Source organism: Culex quinquefasciatus, chromosome 2, assembly GCF_015732765.1.
Source record: "Culex quinquefasciatus strain JHB chromosome 2, VPISU_Cqui_1.0_pri_paternal, whole genome shotgun sequence".
Taxonomy (NCBI): domain Eukaryota; kingdom Metazoa; phylum Arthropoda; class Insecta; order Diptera; family Culicidae; genus Culex; species Culex quinquefasciatus.
In genome coordinates, this window is record NC_051862.1 from 2831550 (window position 1) to 2858024 (window position 26475).

Below are 26475 nucleotides of genomic sequence, written 5' to 3' on the forward strand. Positions count from 1 at the left end.
ACAAATCTCAACTGTATCATCTGTCCCACCCTCGACATCGTTTATTTGTCTAACTTCCCGAAAACGGTCTGCCGTTCAACTCCTCCAGAGTTTATTTCATTTCTCTCTATTCATCGTGTTTCGAACATCAATTGAAAAGGTGTTACAAAAATCAGATAAAAAATGCACATTTATTAAAATTATCAGTCTTTCTAAATTTGCTAATGACCTTAATGTAAGGTTTTAATTGGGAAATAATTGAGAAAAAATAAGAAATTTCTAATTTAACGTATTTTTTTTCAAATTTGACATATAATTTGCAAAATTGTCAGCAAAAACTAACTTAATCCACCTATGTGGTTGATGCCTTCCTCACTTTTTACCAACAATGGGTAATGTGCGTGGTTTGGACAAATATTTCAGCTATTTTTTTAGATCTAGAAAAATACTGGACTCGTCGGAAAGGTCTTTCAATTACCTAACCAACGATGGGTCGGATGTTGGATCCAGACATCGTTTACATACATTTAAGTGAGATCCGGCTTCAAAAAAGTACATAAAAATCACATAAGTGGTCTTAACTCGAGACAGGGTTGCCAGATATTCAAAGTTGTGGACTCGTTTGAAAGGTCTTCTAATAACCTAATCAACGATGGGTCAGACGATGGATCCGAACATCGTTTACATACATTTAAGTGAGATCCGGCTTCAAAAAAGTACATAAATATCTCTTAAGTGGTCATAACTCAAGACAGGGTTGCCAGATCTTCAATGTTGTGGACTCGTTGGAAAGGTCTTTCAATTAACTAACCAACGATGGGTTGGATGATGGATCCAGACATCGTTTACATACATTTAAGTGAGATCCGGCTTCAAAAAAGTACATAAATATCTCTTAAGTGGTCATAACTCGAGACAGTGATGCCAGATCTTCAATGTTGTGGACTCGTTGGATAGGTCTTTCAATTACCTAACCAACGATGGGTCGGATGATGGATCCGGACATCGTTTACATACATTTAAGTGAGATCCGGCTTCAAAAAAGTACATAAATATCACTTAAGTGGTCATAACTCAAGACAGTGTTGCCAGATCTTCAATGTTGTGGACTCGTTGGAAAAGTCTTTCAATTACCTAACCAACGATGGATTGGATGATGGATCCGGACATCGTTTACATACATTTAAGTGAGATCCGGCTTCAAAAAAGAACATAAATATCACTTAAGTGGTCATAACTCGAGACAGGGTTGCCAGATCTTCAATGTTGTGGACTCTTTGGAAAGGTCTTTCAATTACCTAACCAACGATGGGTCGGATGATGGATCCGGACATCGTTTACATACATTTAAGTGAGATCCGGCTTCAAAAATTACATAAATATCACATAAGTGGTCTTAACTCGAGACAGGGTTGCCAGATATTCAAAGTTGTGGACTCGTTTGAAAGGTCTTCTAATAACCTAATCAACGATGGGTCAGACGATGGATCCGAACATCGTTTACATACATTTAAGTGAGATCCGGCTTCAAAAAAGTACATAAATATCTCTTAAGTGGTCATAACTCAAGACAGGGTTGCCAGATCTTCAATGTTGTGGACTCGTTGGAAAGGTCTTTCAATTAACTAACCAACGATGGGTTGGATGATGGATCCAGACATCGTTTACATACATTTAAGTGAGATCCGGCTTCAAAAAAGTACATAAATATCTCTTAAGTGGTCATAACTCGAGACAGTGATGCCAGATCTTCAATGTTGTGGACTCGTTGGATAGGTCTTTCAATTACCTAACCAACGATGGGTCGGATGATGGATCCGGACATCGTTTACATACATTTAAGTGAGATCCGGCTTCAAAAAAGTACATAAATATCTCTTAAGTGGTCATAACTCAAGACAGTGTTGCCAGATCTTCAATGTTGTGGACTCGTTGGAAAAGTCTTTCAATTACCTAACCAACGATGGATTGGATGATGGATCCGGACATCGTTTACATACATTTAAGTGAGATCCGGCTTCAAAAAAGAACATAAATATCACTTAAGTGGTCATAACTCGAGACAGGGTTGCCAGATCTTCAATGTTGTGGACTCTTTGGAAAGGTCTTTCAATTACCTAACCAACGATGGGTCGGATGATGGATCCAGACATCGTTTACATACATTTAAGTGAGATCCGGCTTCAAAAAATTACATAAATATCACATAAGTGGTCTTAACTCGAGACAGGGTTGCCAGATATTCAAAGTTGTGGACTCGTTTGAAAGGTATTCTAATAACCTAATCAACGATGGGTCAGACGATGGATCCGAACATCGTTTACATACATTTAAGTGAGATCCGGCTTCAAAAAAGTACATAAATATCTCTTAAGTGGTCATAACTCAAGACAGGGTTGCCAGATCTTCAATGTTGTGGACTCGTTAGAAAGGTCTTTCAATTAACTAATCAACGATGGGTTGGAAGATGGATCCGGACATCGTTTACATACATTTAAGTGAGATCCGGCTTCAAAAAAGTACATAAATATCACTTAAGTGGTCATAACTCGAGACAGGGTTGCCAGATCTTCAATGTTGTGGACTGGTTGGAAAGGTCTTTCAATTACCTAACCAACGATGGGTTGGATGATGGATCCGGACATCGTTTACATACATTTAAGTGAGATCCGGCTTCAAAAAAGTACATAAATATCACTTAAGTGGTCATAACTCGAGACAGTGTTGCCAGATCTTCAATGTTGTGGACTCGTTGGAAAGGACTTTCAATTACCTAACCAACGATGGGTCGGATGATGGATCCGGACATCGTTTACATACATTTAAATGAGATCCGGCTTCAAAAAAGTACATAAATATCACTTAAGTGGTCATAACTCGAGACAGTGTTGCCAGATCTTCAATATTGTGGACTCGTTGGAAAGGTCTTTCAATTACCTAACCAACGATGGGTCGGATGATGGATCCGGACATCGTTTACATACATTTAAGTGAGATCCGGCTTCAAAAAAGAACATAAATATCACTTAAGTGGTCATAACTCGAGACAGTGTTGCCAGATCTTCAATGTTGTGGACTCTTTGGAAAGGTCTTTCAATTACCTAACCAACGATGGGTCGGATGATGGATCCGGACATCGTTTACATACATTTAAATGAGATCCGGCTTCAAAAAAGTACATAAATATCACTTAAGTGGTCATAACTCGAGACAGTGTTGCCAGATCTTCAATGTTGTGGACTCGTTGGAAAGGACTTTCAATTACCTAACCAACGATGGGTCGGATGATGGATCCGGACATCGTTTACATACATTTAAATGAGATCCGGCTTCAAAAAAGTACATAAATATCACTTAAGTGGTCATAACTCGAGACAGTGTTGCCAGATCTTCAATGTTGTGGACTCGTTGGAAAGGTATTCTAATAACCTAATCAACGATGGGTCAGACGATGGATCCGAACATCGTTTACATACATTTAAGTGAGATCCGGCTTCAAAAAAGTACATAAATATCTCTTAAGTGGTCATAACTCAAGACAGTGTTGCCAGATCTTCAATGTTGTGGACTCTTTGGAAAGGTCTTTCAATTACCTAACCAACGATGGGTCGGATGATGGATCCAGACATCGTTTACATACATTTAAGTGAGATCCGGCTTCAAAAAATTACATAAATATCACATAAGTGGTCTTAACTCGAGACAGGGTTGCCAGATATTCAATGTTGTGGACTCGTTTGTAAGGTATTCTAATAACCTAATCAACGATGGGTCAGATGATGGATCCGAACATCGTTTACATACATTTAAGTGAGATCCGGCTTCAAAAAAGTACATAAATATCTCTTAAGTGGTCATAACTCAAGACAGGGTTGCCAGATCTTCAATGTTGTGGACTCGTTAGAAAGGTCTTTCAATTAACTAACCAACGATGGGTTGGAAGATGGATCCGGACATCGTTTACATACATTTAAGTGAGATCCGGCTTCAAAAAAGTACCTATATATCACTTAAGTGGTCATAACTCGAGACAGGGTTGCCAGATCTTCAATGTTGTGGACTGGTTAGAAAGGTCTTTCAATTACCTAACCAACGATGGGTTGGATGATGGATCCGGACATCGTTTACATACATTTAAGTGAGATCCGGCTTCAAAAAAGTACATAAATATCACTTAAGTGGTCATAACTCGAGACAGTGTTGCCAGATCTTCAATGTTGTGGACTCGTTGGAAAGGTCTTTCAATTACCTAACCAACGATGGGTCGGATGATGGATCCGGACATCGTTTACATACATTTAAATGAGATCCGGCTTCAAAAAAGTACATAAATATCACTTAAGTAGTCATAACTCGAGACAGTGTTGCCAGATCTTCAATGTTGTGGACTCGTTGGAAAGGTCTTTCAATTACCTAACCAACGATGGGTCGAATGATGGATCCGGACATCGTTTACATACATTTAAATGAGATTCGGCTTCAAAAAAGTACATAAATATCACTTAAGTGGTCATAACTCGAGACAGTGTTGCCAGATCTTCAATGTTGTGGACTCGTTGGAAAGGTCTTTCAATTACCTAACCAACGATGGGTCGGATGATGGATCCGGACATCGTTTACATACATTTAAGTGAGATCCGGCTTCAAAAAAGTACATAAATATCACTTAAGTGGTCATAACTCGAGACAGTGTTGCCAGATCTTCAATGTTGTGGACTCTTTGGAAAGGTCTTTCAATTACCTAACCAACGATGGGTCGGATGATGGATCCGGACATCGTTTACATGCATTAAAATGAGATCCGGATATATGTGAAAACACATTTTTTACATAACTTTTGAACTAGTTATCGAAACTTCAAACAATTCAATAGCGATGTATGGGACCCTAAACCAAGTCGATTGCAACTGGTTTGATCAAAATCGGTTCAGCCAGTGCTGAGAAAACTCAGTGAGAATTTTAGTCACATACATACATACACACACACATACACACACACATACACACACACATACACACACACAGACATTTGTTCAGTTTTCGATTCTGAGTCGATATGTATACATGAAGGTGGGTCTTTGAGCTTTTAATAAAAAGTTCATTTTAAGAGCAGGATTATAGCCTTACCTCAGTGAGGAAGGCAAAAAGGAAGTAATTTAAAAAAAAACAAACTGATTTTTTAGGTATTTTCAAATTTGTGGACTCAATAGTCAAAATGAGTTTAAATTTAAAAGTAAAAAAAAAGCAGTAGCAATAGAACAATTTGACTCTGTCCTAACCAGGTCCCCTACCGAAAAGGACCTAATAAAATAATATTATGAGAAAAAATAATGAACAAATTCTCTTAAAGAATGAGACTTTCTTCATTTTTTTTTATTTGGATGAAACTTTGTATGTACTTTTTTATGACCAAAAAAGTCATTTTGCATCATTGATTCGTCCATACAAGTCTCCATACAATTTTTGCAACCAGCCATATAAAAAGATTATTACAATATTTGATAAAAAACTGTACCTTGAGAGCGGATCTTTGGATCGATTTGGAGTCGTCGCCAAAGTTGTAACTTTTGCTTATAACTTTTCAGAGAATATAGTTACACTATAGAATTTTTAATCACTTTTTTACTGAATTGGATTTTTTGGAAAATTTTCATTTTTGGTTATTTTTTATATGACCGAATACACTCACCCCCGGTGGTTGGTCACTTTTTCGTTTGACACTTTTTTAGTTTGTACCCTGTTAGTTGGACAAAGCCAAACTAAAAAGTGACGAACTGTCACTTTTTACACGGCTCTCACGCACACTATCAAAACAAGCGTTTGGTAGTTTGTGTGAACTCCGTGTAAAAAGGGTGTCAAACTAAATAGTGACCCCGTTCGTTTGACAACAGTTGGTGTCAAACCATCGGTGTTTGAGTGTATGACAATTCTCATTTTTGATTATCATTTATATGAAAAAAATGCCGTTTTTTAGCTAGATGGTCAAAATTCTTTTGGCAGTGTTTCATTGGATTTATTTAGAGCAATCAGGGCGCGAAACAAATTAATCGTGTTATTGTTTATAATTTTACAAATTATTCTTTTAAATATATACCTTTTGATTTTTATTTTCAATTTTGAATTTATCAAAAATCTGGAATTTTTATTCACGATAACTTTTCGAAGCAAAATTTGATTTGAAATTGCAATAAACTTAAGATACTTAAAAGAATTCTAGAAAGTCACCGTTTCTAAGTCAAAAAAACCCACTATAAAGTTGTTAAATTCTTATGTTTTTTAGAGAAAAATCCCAAAAGTTTAAATAGTTTTTTTATCAATACCCGTTTTTGACAGAAAACTTTTTAACCTTTATGAATAGGGCCGGTTCGAATCCCGGGGCGGACGCAAAAAATTCTAAGTGTAAATATAGGTATTCGGTGCCCTCTCCCCGTGCCCATACCTTCACACTTAGGAGACCCGGGAGGCGGAGTCTTGTCGCAAAAAGAACGATACACGCCTGTGGATCCGTTGACGAAACCGCAAGGTTTAAGAGGGCCACATTATAAGGTGTTACGTCGATTCCGTTTTTATGAATAGGGCCGATGCAAAAAATTAAAAACGTTTTTTTCCTCGACTCGGGCCAAAGTCGAGCTAGGAGAGGGCAGAAAATAAAAATTTAAATAGCAAGTAAATTTGAATATTTCAATGAAAAAATTATTAAAAAATGCATTAAACACCCGTACAGTTGATTTGCAATCTTTTTTTTTTATTTTTTTTTTTTTAAATAAAGACATGACGGAAAAAATAGTGACATTTTTATTGCGATTTTCTTTGCGATTTTTGGATACACCAGAACACGAATGAAATGATACTAAACGCAGAGTAATGCATTTCAAAAATGATTTCATCCGATTGCACTTAAATTTCCATTGAAATTTTGAAATTATCTGAATGAGTTTTCTGATTACTCGAACAGATGTTAAAGGGGGTGACGAAAACTTTGACAAATATTCACAGTAGCCACATTTTCAACAAAAAAGCTAAATTTATAACTAAATGTTTTATACATGATAAAGCCAATATAACAAATTTAAAATTGTTCAATTTAAAATACATGTCTAAAAATTTTATAAAGTTTTCTTAGTACTCAACAGTCGTTTTCACAAATTATTTCAATGAATGTTTTAATCTCATGCAATTATTTTTTGTCGCATGAAAGTTATAGTGAATAAATTAATAAAAAATAGATGTTTATTTTGTTTGCTCCCTGATTTTTGGAAATAAATTTTAGGAAACTAAATTTTTGTAATAAAATTATATTGTTCTTATTTTTTATGTTTTATTTGAATTAGGCACAGATGAAAAAAAAAACTAATTTTTGAGTATTAATTTAAAATGTATATGTACAATTTTTTTAACATTTTAGAACATACTTCACCTCGGGTTTCCCACCAAAATCAAAGCCAATCTACAATCCATCTCTCGTGACCGGACACGCAGAGCAAAAACATATGTTGGCTCGTCTCATTACATTCCAAACCCATATGACCGCTTATCGCACCAACCGTCGGAGCGTGAAAAAAATGTTTGAATTTTTATTTTTTCGGAATGTTTAGATTACTTTTCCACAACTCCCAACTCTCAGCAAAGAAATGCAACCGGTCCGCGCTCGCACTCGTTGCAAGTTCATCAAAGCAGTTTAATTCGTTCAGCAGATGGCTACTGCGATCGGTTGGGTAATCCGGCAGATGTGATGTCACACGCGTCCGTTGGTCAACGCCGCCAGCTTTGATAACTCCCTAATCTAATCACGGGCCCGGCTTTTCTTCGTTCCCCAAGTCGAAGCAATTGAGTTAGGTGGGCAATTCCCGCGTGTGTTTTTGTGGGGAGCCAGACAAGTTCTGGAAAGTTACAACAACTTTTGGCTGGGACTTCAAGGTTGCCCAGCGATCAATCAGAAACCGGAACCCGAAAAGGAGATGTTCGCTCGTTATCACTTAATTAAAAATGGCCGCCGCCGGGGCGTCCAAAATGCAATTTGGCTTGTCAAAGTGGGTCGTCGTAACAGGTATCGATCGGTTTGGGGGAACGCGGGGAAGGTCACCAAAGTAAAAGTGTTACGACATTCTGGCCGCACTGGACCGCGACGACGGGAAAACCATTGAAGGGCAGACCACCGGCGTGTAATACAATAAAATGTGCAGACTGCGCGAAAGAGTGTGAACAGAATAGAAAATTGCTCTAGTTTTGAATGGGGCAGGGCCCCACATTTTTTTCACTCTAAACGCTTAATTATCCGGCCGGTAATTCATTTTGTATTATGGCATTGTTCGGGCTCGGGGCAAGTTATGATCGGAGCAAGCGTTGACAATCGAGAGCGGAACGTTGGAAAACAGCTTAATTCAGACGCGATTTGGCGCGATTAATATCTAATCAGAAAGTGATTTGTTCTAGGGGATAGTAGGCCATGGGCGCGTTCGACCTCGTCGTCTGGAGGGTGACATTCAACGCCTACTACGCGACTTCAAAAGGGCCGAACGATCCATCTTGGTCTGGAGTTCTTCCCGCGTGTGCAACGAAAACACATCCGATAAGGGTCTAGTACCGAACTGGTCGAGTAATCGACAAAGTGACACTCTCTGTCGACTGTCGTTGATAACCGAATTGTGGACACATTTAGACATATGGCGGAGAGTTGTCCATTAGTTCGGAACATGATAAGACCGAGAGCGAAATGTCTTCCAAGTGACATAATTTTTATTATTTGCCTCGATTGCGTCTTCCTTCAAGCTGCGGGCACTGGCCCAAATTTTGCAGCGTTTATCAAAAAAATAAAATAAAGGTAACTCGCGAAAAAAAACCAAACGAAACAATTCGCTTACCTATGCCAGTTCCGTCACTTTTGTTGAGGTGCGCGCCCTCATTTGGGTCCAAAAACCGCGCACACGCACCAAATGAATTCAAATTTCATTCATTTCTGACAGTTGGCGTCATGTCGTTTCACTCATCAGACTCGAAAGGAGGTGAACTAAGATAAACACAACTGCACACATTGGAAATGAAAAAAAATAACATTATTACACATTCTCGCCTTGTTATGGCCGAAAACGAAGAAAATTACCCCGCCGTCGTCGTAGATGCGGGCGCTCGAAACTTCGCATCATTGAGCCTGCATTTTTCTTTCATTTTCCCCTCCCCTCACAAAAACTTCTTTTTTTTCTCTCTCACTCAACGTAACGTGCCACGATGCAAAAGTGCATTCACTTTTTTTTTGGGTGCTTTGTTGTCGAAAATTGAAATCGCATTCGCCGACCAATCAAAGGAGCCATCAATCAGTGCAGCGTTGTTACATGGCCAACTGTGACGCAGTGACTCGAATCAGATATTAGGATTTTTTGTTGGGAGAAAGTAGATTTGGCAAAAAGCTAGAAGACTAAAAAAACATTTACCTATTCTCGTCGAAAGCTGACAAAAACGAGAAGCGAAGGAAAATAAAGAACAAAGGCTGGCCACCAACACCACCAGCAGCGCGTGTAAGTGTGAGCCAGTGATGCCAGTAAACTTTCTCTATAAATGCCACTTTTTGTAAGTGAAACAGCGCTGAAAGAAAAAAAAAACTCAGCCGATAATGGAAAATGCGTGGGCTCCATTGCATTCTCGTCTGACTAGAATAGACTTGAGAAACATTTTTGTGAAATGCTTCTAAATTGGATAGGAATTACTTTAGGAAAAAGTCAAATTAAACAGAAATGTTCACAAAAAGTTGCTCTACTCTACGAAGCCCAACAACAGCGTTATAATTTGTTCCACTTTCCCAAAATAGTTGCTCCCATTACTAGCTTCATCAAAGCTTTCAAAACTCGTTCGCATCTTGTCAAATAAAGCACTAATAATTACCCCCTCTCCCCTTTCACCGTGCGCATTCAAATTGAAAAACTTTCTTCCGACTCCCGATTCCCAGAAAAATAAGCCCCAAAACATCGTGTTTAAGCGGCAAATTTGTATACCTTAAACAATCATTTTATCGCATTTCTCACATCATTAGTGCAGTACAACCACAACTCACTTGACACTCTGTCGAGCTGTACAGGTGCCTCCAAAAGTTTTGTCTTGTGATGGTTTACAGAAAACAAAACAAACAACCTCTAAATACACCCATTTCTAGCCCCCCGAAATTAAACGAGAAAGAAAAAAAAACGCCACAGTCATTAAAAACCTTTCACGTTTCTCGGCCTTCACCACCAGGCGCATCGCAGCAAGCCACCAAGCCCACGAGGAAAAACCAACCGACTAACCAAGTCCGACGCAGTCCCAAGCCTCATCCAAGTAAGCCTCCTCCAAATCGACGCGCGCGCAAAGAGAAAACGCACATCGCTTGTTGAATCATTTCTTTTTTTTTTTTTTTTTTGAAAAAAAAAATCACGCACTCACACACACAAACACACACGTGTTTGAGGAAAAGGAAAATTTACCAACATTAAAAGGTGTCGATCAACAATTTTGGAGAGGGATGGAGAGGGGGAAAGGTTTAGATAATATTTTCTTCCTCTTCCTTTTCACCGAAAATTTCACAAATGATGAAAATAGACTGCACACAACAACAACAGCAAAAAAACGTGCTCAATGTAGCGAGAGGCTATTTTTAGACTTTAATTGAAAAACGAATTTAAATGATCGCCATCATCATCGCCGGGTGGCATCAGCAACAGTGTTACTGTTAATCAGTATGTATGACGAGATTGTGTTGCGATGGTTTTGTTTGGATACAATGCACGTAGAAATTTGGTAGCGTGTAATGGAGCAAAAGTCTTTCGATTAAGAAAAAAACAATTAAATTGACAGTCAATCAAAACAAACTCTTCGAGAAAAATCAATTTAAGATTAAGGTATATTTACTTAAACCTTTTTAAAAATATTTTTTGAGTCAAATAATGTGCAATTCAACAGGTCATGCCAATAAAAGCCAACAAACAAATCAAAAAACTTTGAGCTTTTTGAAAATAACAGCTCTTTATGAAAACTAATTATTCAAGTAAAAATTAGTCCGATAAAGATTTTTTTTTTCATTGTTTTTTTGAACTTTTCTAAACGATTTGGTATCTTCGACAAAATTGTGCAAATTTTGCAAAAAAAATAGGTGTACAAAATGTGACATCAGCATTACAGTAACAAGGTACAATGCATTTTGAGCTCAAAATTTTAAATTTAGACCTTAACCAAGGTCGCGATACAAAACTAAACTTTAAATTTGTAATAAGGAAAATACACTATTTTTTGGGACACTAAGAATTCCCAACAAATTTTCACTACTTTTGAAGTTTTCTGCTATTATTTTTTTAAGGCAGTTTTGAATGTTTTAAAAATATTTTTCAGAAAGTTTCACGATTATTTTATTTTTCGACATTAAAAATCGGACGAATTAAAAAAAATGGTGATTTGCTTTAAGATTGTAACTATTTTCTACTGAAAAATTCTAAGCAGTCTAATTTTTCCAAGACACCAAATCGATCAGAAAATCCGCTCTCAAAATACAGATTTTTGAATGTTTCAAAACCTGGTTTTATAGATAGCTGCCATGATTGTATGAAAACATGTAACGAACTAATTATGAAAAAATACTTCAATTATCATATAAAGGTACACACAAAATTCTTCCAAATTAAAAAAAAAATACAAAAAATTATCGATATCCGAAATCTCATAGCACTGCTAAAACTGTTACAATGTATTCGAAACTGTTCGAATAAATTTTCTTCAAAATTTTGAAAAATATTGAGCATCACTTGAAATTTCGACCTTAACCACGGTTAACCTTAACCAGACGTTTTGTAAAAGCTATTTTTTCACAAAAAAACGATTTTGTAATTTTTTTGGCTAAGGCATGAAATTTAAATACGTTGTTTTTTATATATTGATGAGTAGTAGGAAAATTGTTTAAAAAATATTTTCAGTTGTATTCATAATAACGTGATCAAAAAATACTTTTGGGAAATTTTGATAAATATTTTGGGTTTCTTTCAAAATTTTGCAAATTATGCTCCAAATTTTAAATTTTCACCATAATACGACTGAAGGACAAAAACAGTATATATTTTTTGTAAAAGCCAAACTTTTTTCACAAAAAAAAACGATTTTGTTTTTTGTTTGGCAAATTAATGTATTTTTTTTAAATTGATAAAATTATAGGTAGTTTTAATAATAGTTACTCCATCGAATTTTTTTTCACAAATTGTAATAAAAATTATGGATAGTGCGTCTATCCCGGGAATTCCCGGGATTTCTCCAAAACCGAATACTGAGATTTTTTTATATTTTGTGCCGGGAATTCCCGAAATCGATATTTTTGGTCATAAAAAATGCAGATTTTGTTGTGGAAATAGATAAACCATTGAATACTTTGAATTCGATAAAAATAAAAAAAATAAAAAAAAAATATTCTGCATATATCAGCATTCATTTGGCTTATAAAAAAAATGTTAAAATTATACAACAAATATAATAAAAACATAGATTTTATGACTGTTTCAAAATTTTTCCCGGAAATTTCCGGGATTTAAAAAATATTTTGCCCACTTCCCGGGAAATTCTAAACCCGGGAAAATTGAACGCCCTAATTTTGGTTTTTTTTTTCAAATAATTTGGCTTGAGCTAAGGCTGAGGGCACTAGCATGTCCAGCTCTTTGAGGAAGGTGGGGCAATAATATAGACGTTTTGAAAAATACGTCATTTGTGGACACCCCCTGACCAAATTTAGAACAAATTTCTGAGGATGGTGGGGCAGTTGCCCCATAATGCCCCGCACGTTAGTGGCTGAGGGACAAAAACTGTAAATATATTTTGTAAAAACCAAACCTTTTTCACAAAAAAATATTTTTATAATTTTTTGGCAAAGACATGAAATCTAAATATGTTATTTTTTTGTGAAATACTGATAAAATACTAGGAAACTTATTTGAAAAAAGTTTTTTCAGTTGTAGTCCAGGGTTGTTAAAATATCAAAGTATCAGCTCTCAGCAACTACAATTATCTCGCGTGAATATTCATGCCTCAAATACAACTGCTCTTCTCTCTTCATTGAAACTCTCAGCGCCGAACATAGCCGAACACGTTTTCGTGTTTACCCACTCGCGATTGACATTTTCCTTTTCTCTCTCATTCCCGCTTCCACGATCATGCTACCGCAACAGCGTTTAACCACAAAAGCCGCCACAAAACCAATTTCGCAAACGCAGTTTAACAGGACGTCATGCGTGGTCGGCTCCTAATCGCCATCTCGCGTTCTCTCATTGCAGTTTTCGGAGAGATTGAGAGACTCAGCGGTGAGAGCGCATAGTCGAGGAAAAGGGGAGGAGTGATAGAGAGAGAATTACATCGCTGGGAATCACGAGACACAAGAAGAGATCTCACAAGCTACAGTGACAGCCGCTATACTCTCGGATATTTTTGATGTAGAGATAATCTATTGATAGCTTTTTTATCACTCATTTGCAACACTGGTTGTAGTAATAATACGCAATCAAAAAACACTTTTGAGAATGTTGGTAAATATGTTGGATTTCGATTAAAGGTCAGATTTATGTTGAAATTTTTCATCTTTGTCCATAATTTAAAAAAGGTGAGATTATTTTATAAATTTGCCCATCCATATAAAATTTTTCAGGAATTTTAAAATCATGATTTAGATGATAAAAGTCAAAGAATAATAATACGACTTTAATCTTTTATGAATGTGGGTAATTCTCTACCAACTCACACGAAATCAGGAAAAGTTGTCCCGACCCCTCTTCGATTTGCGTGAAACTTTGTCCCTGATCACGAATCCTTAGTCCGTTTTTTGATATCTCGTGACGGAGGAGCGGTACGACCCCTTCCATTTTTGAACATGCGAAAAAAAAGGTGTTTTCAATAATTTGCAGCTTGAATCGGTGATGAGATAAAAATTTGGTGTTAAAGGGAAATTTATGTAAAATTAGACGCCGCACTCAGAATTCCGAAAAAAAAAACATATTTTTCATGGAAAAACACTAAAAAAGTTTTAAAAACTCTGCCATTTTCCGTTATTCAACTATAATTTTTTTGGAACATGTCATTTTAAGGGAATTTTAATGTATTTTTCGAGTCTACATTGACCCAGAAGGGTCATTTGTTCATTTAGAACAAAAAAAATCATTTTAAAATTTCGTGTTTTTTGTGACACTTTTAATTTATCGTTAGTATTGAAGATATCGTCGACTCATAGAAAAAAAAAAACAGAAGTTTGGAAGCACAATGCCCATAAAATTGAAGAGAATTTGATCTGCTTTTCGTAAAAACAAGTTCTCAAAGATATTGATGGGCTCTACCAAATGACCTTATTTCAGAGGAGCGTGCAAAAAAAATGTCAATGAAATATCAACCGAAGCTGCAAGTCATGATTGTTTTAAGGTTAATTACATCAAATATCAATTTCTGACTTCTGCATATACCTTAAGTACTTATGCTAATTACTGTAGACTGACTTCAGTACTAGTCGAGAGTACAAGACGGCCTTGACAGTTTGATGCACCGCACTACAGTTAGTCACGACATCCGGAGTCATGGATTGCTATGCCAATAATGATGGTGACCACAACCTTTACTCATGTTCTGGAAATTGTAATATTACGAGAAACTTGAAGTTAACTTAATTAAAACTACTTTTGCTGCGATTTATAAGAAATTCTAAAGAGTGACGCAAATTTATTTGCTGCAAACTATCGTGCATCGATTGCGTCAATGAGCACAAGGCCAGTTGCATTCCGGTTCAGTGTAAATTCAAAGATTTCAATGTGATTCATTGGACACAAATCAAATCACATTAATATAGGACAAGGCCTACTACGAAGGCGTTTTCCCTTCGAGAGTAAGTCGCCAATTTCGGTTGAACTTGAGCAAAACCTTTTAACCCGGGCAATTTTCATGCAAATCGCACGTGCACAAAGTGCTCCCAAATACCGGGAATGTTTCGAGCAAACCTTGTGTGTCGCAAAAAAAAACGGTTGACACTGATTTTCGTCGAAAGTTGCCCCCCCACACACACTCGAATCAGTGTCGCCGGAGCATGTCAAGCATGTCCGAAAAGCCATAATTTAATTAGCAAAACAAGATGATACAGAATGTTCGGGGAGGGAAGGCCAAAACAAGCCACACTGGCAACACAGTTCTTGGAAAAGGCGCGCGCGCGAGAAAGATCGTCGCGGGATGCTGGAGCAAGTGAGTGAACTTAATCGTGTTTCCTTTGAACAATTTTAAAATAAAAATATTATTGTTGACTATCATTTATGAATGCAAGTTTCATAGGACGTTATAAATATCAACAACTAACTGCGTGATATTAATCATTTATTTGCGTATAGAGAGGGACTCCCCAGGTCAGAGATTGCTTCCCTTGTAGTAAGTGTACTTTCTATTTAGATGAAACGAGTACAGTTAGACTTTTCTTATCAGTTTCAAAAGTCTGATCGTGTAAAGCCATCCAATTTTCAGCAATTTCACCGGTTCAAAATTGTCAAATTTGCGTCACACATCCTCCCCAAGATTATAAATCAAACCGGCCAGATTAGGGTCAACCTGCGTACGATTTTTTTTGCCCCGTAAAAATCCCCTCACAAACTTCGATGAGATTGTTGGTACTTTTGCGTTATCTGGAGCTGCTGCTGTTGTTATTTGGCGCGAAACGTTTGCGCGGTTTCCTGAGAAATTCCCCGTGTTTGCTCTAGTTGGCAGACGTTCCGCGGAAGATGAGAAGGTTTGTTTGTCGACAGAAAATCACGTGAAGATTAGCGAGGAAATTTCTGAGAAATTTCTTTTCAATTGTATCTTCAGAGATAACTTTTTGTCTCCGGAATATTATTAAATAACAATGTTTTTCAGTTCAAAGCAACGTTGGAAGATTATTCTGCGTAAGACTTTTACCAAGTTCTCTCAGACAAAGAAAAAAAATCGAAAGAGAACGATTCTCTCCTCTCTCTTTCGTGAGATATTGAATGTATACGAAATGACCTTTAAGAGTTATGGGTCTCGTGGCGCAGGGGTAGCGGCTTCGGCTGCCGATCCCGATGATGCTATGAGACGCGGGTTCGATTCCCGCCTTATCCACTGAGCTTCTATCGGATGGTGAAGTAAAACGTCGGTCCCGGTTTCTCCTGTCTCGTCAGAGGCGCTGGAGCAGAAATCCCACGTTAGAGGAAGGCCATGCCCCGGGGGGCGTAGTGCCAATAGTTTCGTTTTTTTCGGGATATATTTAGATCTCACCAAGGTTTGGGAAAGCTCAATAAATTATTAAAATAAAGATTAAATAAATGTCTACTCGTCGATCAACTTTACATTTTGTTTATCTAAATAAACTTAATAAAGATAACAATAAAATCTTTATCGCGATGGTATTAATGAATCAAAACACCTTAATCGAAGATAATTTTCAAAATTCCATTCTCAAAAATCCCCAAAAAAAATCCCACTCAATCCATATTACCCCGTCCAACATACCGATTGGTAAATATTTTGACGGCACCACTTCCTCTCACTCTTATCCACCTTATCCGGCAAACAACTTTTCTTATCACCTTCGTTATGCTGCTGGCGCTGATAATTCCCACTCTAATCCTGCCGCCGTTCAAGCCACAATTGTTTCTGTGCATTTACCTCCCTCACTTCTTCAAGATATGAATGAGCATTTTGAACCCTCTCTTATTTAGTTGAATATCAAATTGCTTAAACAAATTATTGCTCCTTTTCAAAAGTAATTTTTGTGTTTTTAGTTTATTTTGATTTTTTTTTTCTAAAAAATTAAACAATTAAATTTTAAATTTACCTCTTTTTCATGCGTTTTCATTCTAAGTTATTTTTATAATGTGAAAACATAGGTAACTTTAATATTTACACATTTGTTAAGGTTACATTACACATTGTTTTCTGAAACAATATTTTTAGATGTAATCTTATCACGAATTTCAAACTCTGTAAATACTTTGATTTTTTTTCACCGAATTAGGCAAAATTCAACCGATATTTTTCAACTCTTGAACGATCAATAAACTAAAAACTGTCGATTTCTTTAAAATTTTACTGAAATTCTCTAGTAAAAACCACTAATCTTGTCAAAAACGATTTTCTTTAAGGTTTTACCTGCTAAATTTACAAGCACTTTCCGCATATTGAAAACATCTTAAAAAAAATGAGAAAATTTTAAAATTCAACTGCTTTTAAAAGAACAATTTTGCTATTTCCAAGATCTTTAAATAAAAAAAAACTTTCAAACAATTTTGACATTTCACTCAGTCAAGAGTTGAATCGTAGAGGGTTACTTTGACTCGCACTCCAGCAGCCTTCGGGGAAAAGGAGACTTTCCGGCGCGATAAGATCGTCGGCTTATCTGCCCATAACAATTGCTGGCTGACCACGTGTGTGCCCAATCGACACTTTATGGGATTCCGATGCGTGATAAGGTGTGCGGGAGAGTGACCAACGGGGCTCAGATAAGCCGGCTAGAAAATGCAACTTGATTGTTTATTGCTGCACGCGGGGCAACGCCTGCTTCGAATGAGGTCTTGTTCTAACTGACGTTTTTGCTGAGATGACAAAGATTTTTGCTGATTTAACAAAACCTTACGCCTATTTGCTGTTACGAAATAGGCTGAATCAGCACAACACTTATGTAAAGCGGTGAAAAGAGAGAAATTCCCACCTGTTTCGGGGTGGGAATTCCACACTCAGGTGAAGTGACCACAGCAAAAGATAAGTGCGAGTAAAAATTCCCAGCTTATCACCCCCTCGGGTGAACCATATGGCAGCGATTCTCGCCCTGCGATTGCGCCCTAATCACCGTCGTTACTCACCGCATCGAGATCCGTGTCCCAGAGCTCCTTCAGGTCCCCGTCGTCGAAATCCATGTTTAAGTAATCCAGCTTGCAGGCTTTGGGGCGGGCGGCCACCGTCCGGAACGGATCGGGGAAGCTCCAGTCACCAGTCACAAAAATTTGCGATTTGCGTGCGCTGTTTTTGCTCCAACAATTTTTCTTCCAACCCCAACTTTTTTTTTCTTTATTTGGGGCACTTTTTCTTTCACCACGCGCGTACTATTTATTATCTTCACTCGGAACCATTCGTCGTCGGTATCACTCTCTTTTTACCTCAAACTTCAACTTCTTTCGCTCTTCTCAAGTTTCGCCGCCCAAACTTAACTTGCTTTCAGCCGGTGTGTGCCAAGTGCGCCAGAAACTAAACCACTACTAATTAGCTCTAATTATTTTGCTTCCTTTCCGTTTTATTTTCAAACTATAGCTCTTTATTTTCGATTTTAAATCAACTTCTTCGTCGTTTCGAGGGGGGTCTGCTTTCTCAAGCGTGCCGTGCTTGCACGGTGTAAGGCATCGGGTTCGTTTAATATAAATCTATAAAACACTCGAAAACTTTTCGCTTTTCACCCCCAACCCAGTTTAAAAAGTTGTGTCCACGCTGATTTATTTCGAATTTATGCGTAAAAATCCCACCAGCAGCATCCAAGCAACCACTTGTTGCGCGCGCGACTTCTCTCCTCCAACGAGGGGTCCACCACGTGTTGTGCTCTTCCAGAACGCCACAGAGATCTCGTCTCTCTCCACGCTCTAGTTTGCTTTCTTCTATCGCCGCCTTCTACGAACGCCGGGTTATCAGCTCTCTACGCGCGTCGTTCAACAAGTGGATTTGAACCGGTTCCAGCGTCCAATTTGGCTGCCGCTGCTTGATTTTCTCTAGTTGTCTTCCCCAAAAATCCGGCAATTCACGTCGGCGTTCCCAAACTTCCCGTAACTCTCACTGCTGCTAATGTGCTTCTGCTTCTCCGACGGATGAAACGAAACGGGGAATTCGCTTGGAGAAACAATAGACAACCAGATGCACGCCAGACTCCGCGTGCCGGGAACAACCGAACAAAAAGTTTAATGAACTGCCTCAGTAGGGAAGGGAAATTAATTACAACCTCTTCCCTTAGCTCTCTTTCAGAGATTTGCCGGAACGTGCGACGTCTTGTGGACTTCCTTCTTCTGAAGCACACACACAACAGAGATCGCTTGCTGCGATTGGGTAACGCACCACCGACGTTTCGGCTCGAAAACTGAACAAAACACACGAAACAACGAAACAAAAACACCAATTCGACCGAGCGTCACGAAAAACAATGCACGCACGCACGAAGTTCACGAGAGCGATGCACGAGGAGCAGCACCACTAAACGCTCCAACTTTCAAACTTGGACTAACCGAGGCTTTGCGGCGCGGGTATCGTGCGGGCAGCACTTGGGCGGATCGTTGGACCGTACGGAGTGAACGCCGCGCGAGAAATGAATCGGAGGAAAAAGCTCTTTCGCGGTGAGCGAGAGGCGCAACAGGCTGTGACTGGCAGGGTTGCCAGCATTGAATCACCATTTAAAAAAAATTAAGCCTGTAAACAAAAATTGCTCAAAAAATCTAAAGTATTAAAATAAAAAATAATATAGAGCAAAAAAAATACAAAACAAATCAAAACTGCCAACACTGTCGCACAGCGCAAGAAGCCGGCTTCGTTGAAGACAACAAGAATACCGTAACAGAGAAAGAAGCCCGAGAAAACATCAACGAAACTCAGAAAAGCCAGCACACAAATGATAACCGAAAGCACACATGCAAGTTCATTTCATTCATTCATTCATTCAAGCGCCGTTCATTCAGGAGAACGTCCGAGAAAAGAGAATGAGAGTAGTTCTCTAGAATTTCGCAAATATTTTCTAGACTTTAAATTTTGCATTCTTTGCACATTGTTTTTACTTTATATCCATTTTCCTCCTAATCATAACCTATAACTTTGTCGAAGACACCAATTCGATAAGCAAATCCCTTCTCAATATACAGATTATCGAACATTTCTATGCCCATTTGGTATGATCAGCTCGCAAAATTTATGGTGCAAAATGGCTTCTTTTGACAAGGAAAATTGCATGGACAAAGTTTCATTCAAATCCCAACATACAAAGGAATGTCGATTCTCGAAAACGTAGAGAATTACTCATGAGTGAAATGAACGAGGAAATGAATGAACTTGTTGCGCGGTGGTGTGCGTGTGTGGACAAGTTTGTTTACGTGTTGTCTCCCTCTGGCGTAGCATACAATGTGGGAGAGCGAGCGGGTCAGCTAAAGCGTTTGCCGGCAAGCTTGCGAGTATAACAATACGGGGTGGTGAGTTCGGACGTTTGGACGAGAGATTGAGTTTGCAGGATCATGCGTTTCCATCTAGTACCTAATTCAGGCAAAACAAATCTATTTGATCTGGGATTACTGAACTCAATGATGGCGTTTTGATTTATTTAATCGCACTCAAAAATGTGCAAAATTTGAATCAACATCAAGATTCTCAGCAGCAAGATTCTCGATTTCCGAACCGGACCACCGCAGACCTTTTTGGTACCATGTTAACAAATTGATTTTTCCCGAAAATTTTGGAAACCCCCCACATTAAAACTACGATGACTCTGGAACCACAAATCGTAGAAGGCGTGGCCTCATTTCAAAGAAAATTAGACGTAAACTCGCTAGAAAATTTCTGGATCAACACCAGAAAAGGGCGGATAAGCATTTTGACATTTTGAACTACTATAACAGAAGCTTTCATTTTTTGTTCTGCACATGATGTAACATTTGAGTAATGAAAGGGGGAGGTGGGGAGTGTGACGACCCAACATTATTAGAATTTTAAGGTAATTCAGGGGTTTTCTAGATAGGCTTCAATAAAGAATAATATTCTACATATTATGTAAACATTGAGTGTATCGCCCTTACTCTGATGAACATTAACGTAACGTAATGTGCGAGAGGGTCACACTAAATGTTTCGTCGTCGTCGTGCTAACTTATCGTACGTGCATTTTGAGCCAAATTGAGTTAAGAACGTCATTTTGTGCAGCTCACATTGCCTCACGTTTTGACCTTCACAGCTCCTCAAAATTCGATTTCAATCCTAAGATATACAACGAAATTCGAAAAAACTGCATTTTTGTCACTTTGCATATAAAAGTAGTTTCAATCTTGTCGTGCTAGTTTCATTTACGTTTTCATTTACCCAATTTGGTTCAAATAGCTCAAATTTATGCATTCCTTACCGAGCCACATGGGAAAGGGCCAAGGTCGTCAAATGATTTGGCTGTTTAAGCGATCGTATGTCCAACCCCAGTCAAATCAATCTGAATTCTGAAACGGAATCTAATTAGAATCGTACACAAATTCCGTTTCAAACGCAACAACCGGTTCGAATACGTTTCAGAATTCGGATTAACACTGGAACGCCCAACGCATGTCCAACTTACACGGACGCCCAAGCCTCCCAAAAAAGGTGGAACGGTAACTTCAACTCGCTGGTTCTCGGACCTAACTTAACCAATCAAGATGATTCGTCTCTCCAGTGATTTGTTAGGATGTTTAGATAATTCTTGAACTTTGCAGAACTTAATTTGAACAAATCTGTAATGTCTGCGACCAAAAACATCGTTCCACCTTTTTTAAAAAGATTGCCTCCTCGGAATTTTTGGCGATTTTTTTACACGCAAATAAAAAGTTGGAACGATGTTTTTGATCGCAAAAATTACAAATTTGATCAAATTAAGTTCTGCAAAGTTCTAGAATCATCTAAACATCCTAACAAATCACTGGAAAGAAGAATCATCTTGATTGGTTGAGTTAGGCCCGAGAACCAGCGAGTTGAAGTTACCGTTCCAACTTTTTTGGAGCCTTGGGCGTTGGAATGTTAAGTTAACTGGGACGTGAAGCTTTAGTTGTTGCTACAATGTGGTTTAGAGTTTTCGCTCAATTCTCTGAGATTTCGGTCATTCGATTTTTATTGTATTTTTTAATCCGACTGAAACTTTTTTGATGCCTTCGGTATGCCCAAAGAAGCCATTTTGCATCATTACTTTGTCCATAAAATTTTCCATACAAATTTGGCAGCTGTCCATACAAAAATGAAATATGAAATTTTTTAAATCTGTATCTTGTGAAGGAATTTTTTGATCGATTTGGTGTATTCGGCAAGGTTGTAGGTATAGATAAGAACTACACTGAAAAAATGATACACGTTAAAACAATTTTGGTGATTTGTTAAAAAACACTATTTTTATTTTTTGTTTTATGTTTTAAGCGGTATACGCACTTCGGAAGGAACCGGTCAAGAAAAAAAAACAAATGGGCAGCAGCGGCAGCGCAAGCAAGTCAGAGAGGGTGAAGAAAAGCCCCAAGAAATTGCTCCCTCTCCTTTGTTTTGCTGTTCGTAAAGCTGTTTCTTGACCCCTTCCCTTCCGATCTGCAGACTAGCCTTTAGGGGACATCAAATGCCAACTTTTCAGAAATTTTCAGAATGTGCAAAAAATCTTTAGACCGAGTTATAAATTTTTCAATCAATACTGATTTAAAAAAATATCGCAAATATTGGTCGCAAAAATTCTTCAACTTCATTTTTCTATGTAAAATCGTTTTTTTTGTGAAATTTCGGTTTTACTTTACCAAAAAAATTTAACAATGTATCATTTTTTTAGTGTAGTCCTTGTCCATACCGTCCCGCCCGTGTGGATCAATCGGACCGCGCACTGGGCTCACAATCCAGAGATCGCCGGTTCGAATCCCGCGGCGGGCGCTCTAAAATTCTTTGTTTACACATTTACATATGGTTATTCGGCGCCGTCGCTCCGTGCCATACTTTCATACACTTAGGAGCCCAGGGTGGCGAAGTCCTCGTAGTTAAAAGGAAGACACTAGTGGTTGGTATTAGCAAGACACCAAATCGACCAAAAAAAATCCTTCAAAAGATACAGATTTTTGACTTTTCATATTTCATTTTTGTACACGCAGAAAAATAAGGCCTATTTGAATCAACAAAACATTTTTTGATTTGAAAATCAAGATTTTTGTTGAATCAACGCTAAACGTCAAAGCAACTTTTTCAATCAAACAAAAGAGTTTTGTGGAATTGAGAAAATCAAGGTTTGTTTCAACGCAAAATCGGCGTTGAAACAAAACCTCGTAAGGCTTATTCTACAAAACATTTTTCTGCGTGTATGGACAGCTGCCAAATCTGAATGAAAAATGTTATGGACAAACTAATGATGCAAAAAGGCTTTCGATTTCGTAGAGCTCAACTGCTAACTTTTTGTCTTGAGAACTATGTTGGTAATACAGTGAACTCTCTCGTTGTCGATATTGAAAAGACCGTCGAGAGCGGAATGTCGACATAAATTGTCACTCATTAAAATGATGCAAATTTCGGCGTTCTCGTAAAACTGCATCAAGAACGCGAGCGGTATCTTCAGTAAAGAACTCATTTGAAAAGTTTGAACGAAATGTTTCAGTTTCACGATAATTTCACTACAGTTAATTGACAATTTGTACGGAGCGAGCTAATCCTTTTGGGGTGAGACAGGTCAGGTTTTTGATTACCAAATTAGGTCGAATAAAATGTATGCACCACTTCTAGTCTAAACTGAGGAAAGCAATATTTAAGCAACCGGGTGACTACGGGAAGCTCCAGTTTGGTGCCAAAATGTGGTTGGTAAAAGTTGCCGTTTTAGTTCTAGTTGTAGTGTGTGCGGTGGCGGGCCAGGATGATTGCTTCTACTCGTTGGATATTAAATATAAGTTAGGTTCTCAGTCGCCACGGATATCGTTGGTTAATGCACCAGATATTGATTGCTCGTACAGAATTAAAGCCCCGTTTGGGACCAGAATTCAGGTTTCGTGCGAGTTGTCTCAGGTAATTCGTTTTTTTTTTTTTGGAGTTTTTTATTTTTATTGTTTGATTATTTGTTCATTTGATCAATTTTCCTTGGACAGGAACACACACAACTTGGTTTTAACCAGCCTGGTACTTGCAACACTGATGAGGTTGTGGGATCCCGGGTGAACCACCCTGTGCAGAGAGAGAGAGAGAACGAGAGACGACATCTGGTGACGTCTATCGTTCTGCCGTTTTCCGCCATTCGTGACGACGCGCTCGAAAGAGTCACAAGTTTGATTAACTCGAAGATCAAATAAATCTCGTTAGATTATTAATCCTCCGGCTTTTATTATTCGCCTCGCTCGTTCCACCACAGTGGTGACCCGCGACGTTCGAAAGTTTACCGGTTCCGACGGGAAACCTGCGAAAAAACGTTTTTTTACGCAAAAAACAAAGGGGGACATAACCTCGAAATGTCTAACCCGCCGACAGCCAACCAAGAAGGGAACGCAAGCAACATGCAAGCTGTCGCGGCCGTCGGTGTCAAGCTTCCAGATTTCTGGAAAACGGATCCGGAGATGTGGTTTGCGCAAGCGGAGGCGCAATTTACTTTGGCCAACATCACACGCGACGACACAAAGTACTCCCACATCGTGGCCAAAGTCGATCAAACCGTGATTTGCCACATCGCCGACCTGGTCCATCGCCCCCCGCTTGAGAACAAGTACAACGCAGTGAAGGAGAGACTGATTGGCCGTTTTGCTATGTCCCCTCAAGCCAGACTGGAAGGACTGCTTGGAACGCACGACCTTGGAGATTTGCGTCCCTCCCACCTTCTCGCAAAGATGCAGGAACTCTCGTCGGGATTGGGAGTTGAGTCAGCGCTGCTGCGGATGCTCTTTCTGCAGAAACTGCCAACGAACGTCAGAGGAATCCTCTCGATTTGCAACGAGCCGCTAGCGAACATTGCGTTGATGGCAGACAAAATGATCGAAACTATGTCAGCAACCGTGGCATCCGTGAGCAAGCCGGAAGGGCTTCCGACCTCCGAAACCGACGATCTCAAGGCACAGGTTGCAGCTCTCACAGCTGAGGTCAAGCGGATGAGGATCCAACCCTCGCGTTCCCGCAGTCGATCACTGTCCCGAGCTCGGGACGACGCTCGCTCTCCGTCCAGAAATCGAGATGACGTGTGTTGGTATCATCGCAAATACGGAAACAACGCTCGACAGTGCCGTGAACCGTGCACGTTTTCTCCAAAAAACTAGAAGTCGGCCCATCTCAAACGGCGGAGGTGGGTGGAGCTTCAACAAGTCGTCGTCTTGTCGTCTACGACAGATCATCCAAAACAAGATTCCTGATCGATTCAGGGTCCGACGTGTCCCTGATTCCCGCGAGCAGAAGTGACCGGACCGGAGGCGAGATACCTTTTCACCTGCACGCTGCAAACGGCTCAAGCATCAAGGCGTACTCCAAGAAATTCCTGTGCACGGATCTGGGACTGAGGCGGAAATTTGTGTGGAGCTTCCTGGTTGCGGATGTCGGCATGGCGATCCTCGGCGCTGACTTTCTGGCGCACTACGGGCTGATCATCGATCTCAAGCACCAGCGCCTGATCGACAACACGACGAAGCTGCATTCGCTTGGTGGAATGATGACGGCAACGGTCCACAGTGTCACGTTCGTCGACGAACAGAACCCGTTTCGGGACCTGCTGCACGAATTCCAAGAAATTACTGTCCCCTTCTCACTCCGGTGCCAACCAACCCACGATGTAACTCACCACATCGTAACGAAAGGCCCTCCTGCTGCGTGCAAGGTGCGAAGACTGCATCCCGATAAAGCGAAGGCCGCGAAGGAAGAATTCCAATTGATGATGGACCTGGGCATCTGCAGACCGTCGAGTAGCAGCTGGGCAAGTCCACTGCATTGTGTTCCGAAGAAAAATGGCCAGTGGCGGTTCGTCGGGGACTACCGGCAGCTCAACAAGATCACAGCACCCGACCGGTACCCGGTGCCTCACATCCACGACCTGCTCAACACGCTGACCGGTAAGTCGATATTCACGACACTCGACCTGGAACGAGCTTATCACCAGATACCGGTAGAAGAGTCGGACATCCCCAAAACAGCAGTGATAACACCGTTTGGCCTTTTTGAATTCACTCGCATGCAATTTGGGTTGATGAATGCCAGCCAAACGTTTCAACGCTTCATGGACCGTTTGTTTGCAGATCTTGACTTCGTCGTGAAGTTCATTGACGACATCTGCATCGCGTCCACGTCCATGGAAGAGCATCGCCGCCACGTTCGCATTGTGCTAGAACGGTTGCACGCTAACGGCCTGGTGATCAACGTCGCCAAAAGCCAGTTCGCTAAGACAGAAGTGAATTTCCTCGGCTATGTGGTAAGCGAAACTGGAATTCGTCCGCTCCCGGAACGGGTCAAGGCTGTGCGAGACTTCCCAACGCCGTCAACGGTTCGTGAACTGAGAAGGTTTCTGGCGTTAGTGAATGTCTACAAGAGGTTCATTCCACACGCCTCCGACATTCAGGCAGACCTTCGAAAGCTGATCCCCGGGAACCGGAAGAATGACACGCGGAAAGTGTAGTGGACCGAGGAATCGAGAGCAAGCTTTGAAAACTGCAAATTATCTCTATCTTCATCTGCGCTCTTGACGTACCCGGATTCGAGGAAGCTACTAGGGCTGATGATCGACGCGTCCAATACTGCTGCTGGAGCTGTTTTGCAGCAATTTGACGGCAAGTCCTGGGAACCACTTGGATTCTAC

The 26475-nt window shown here is 39.5% G+C and overlaps 2 protein-coding genes across 2 annotated transcripts in view; one reads left to right on the forward strand and one right to left on the reverse strand.

The window, feature by feature from the left end:
- The window catches only part of LOC6034509 (cyclic AMP response element-binding protein A), a 116259-nt gene extending 96970 nt beyond the window's left edge, over window positions 1–19289 (reverse strand). Inside the window, exon 1 of the mRNA XM_038253835.1 lies at window positions 17814–19289. Coding sequence (XP_038109763.1) covers window positions 17814–17867 — 54 coding nt within the window. The 5' untranslated portion in view covers window positions 17868–19289. The remainder of the gene's footprint in view (window positions 1–17813) is intronic.
- Window positions 19290–24157: 4868 nt separating this feature from the next.
- Window positions 24158–26295, forward strand: LOC119767418. The gene is made up of 2 exons (XM_038255969.1): window positions 24158–24878; window positions 24956–26295. The coding sequence occupies exons 1-2, from the start codon at window positions 24158–24160 to the stop codon at window positions 26293–26295; spliced, it is 2061 nt and encodes a 686-aa protein (XP_038111897.1).
- Window positions 26296–26475: the final 180 nt, after the last annotated feature.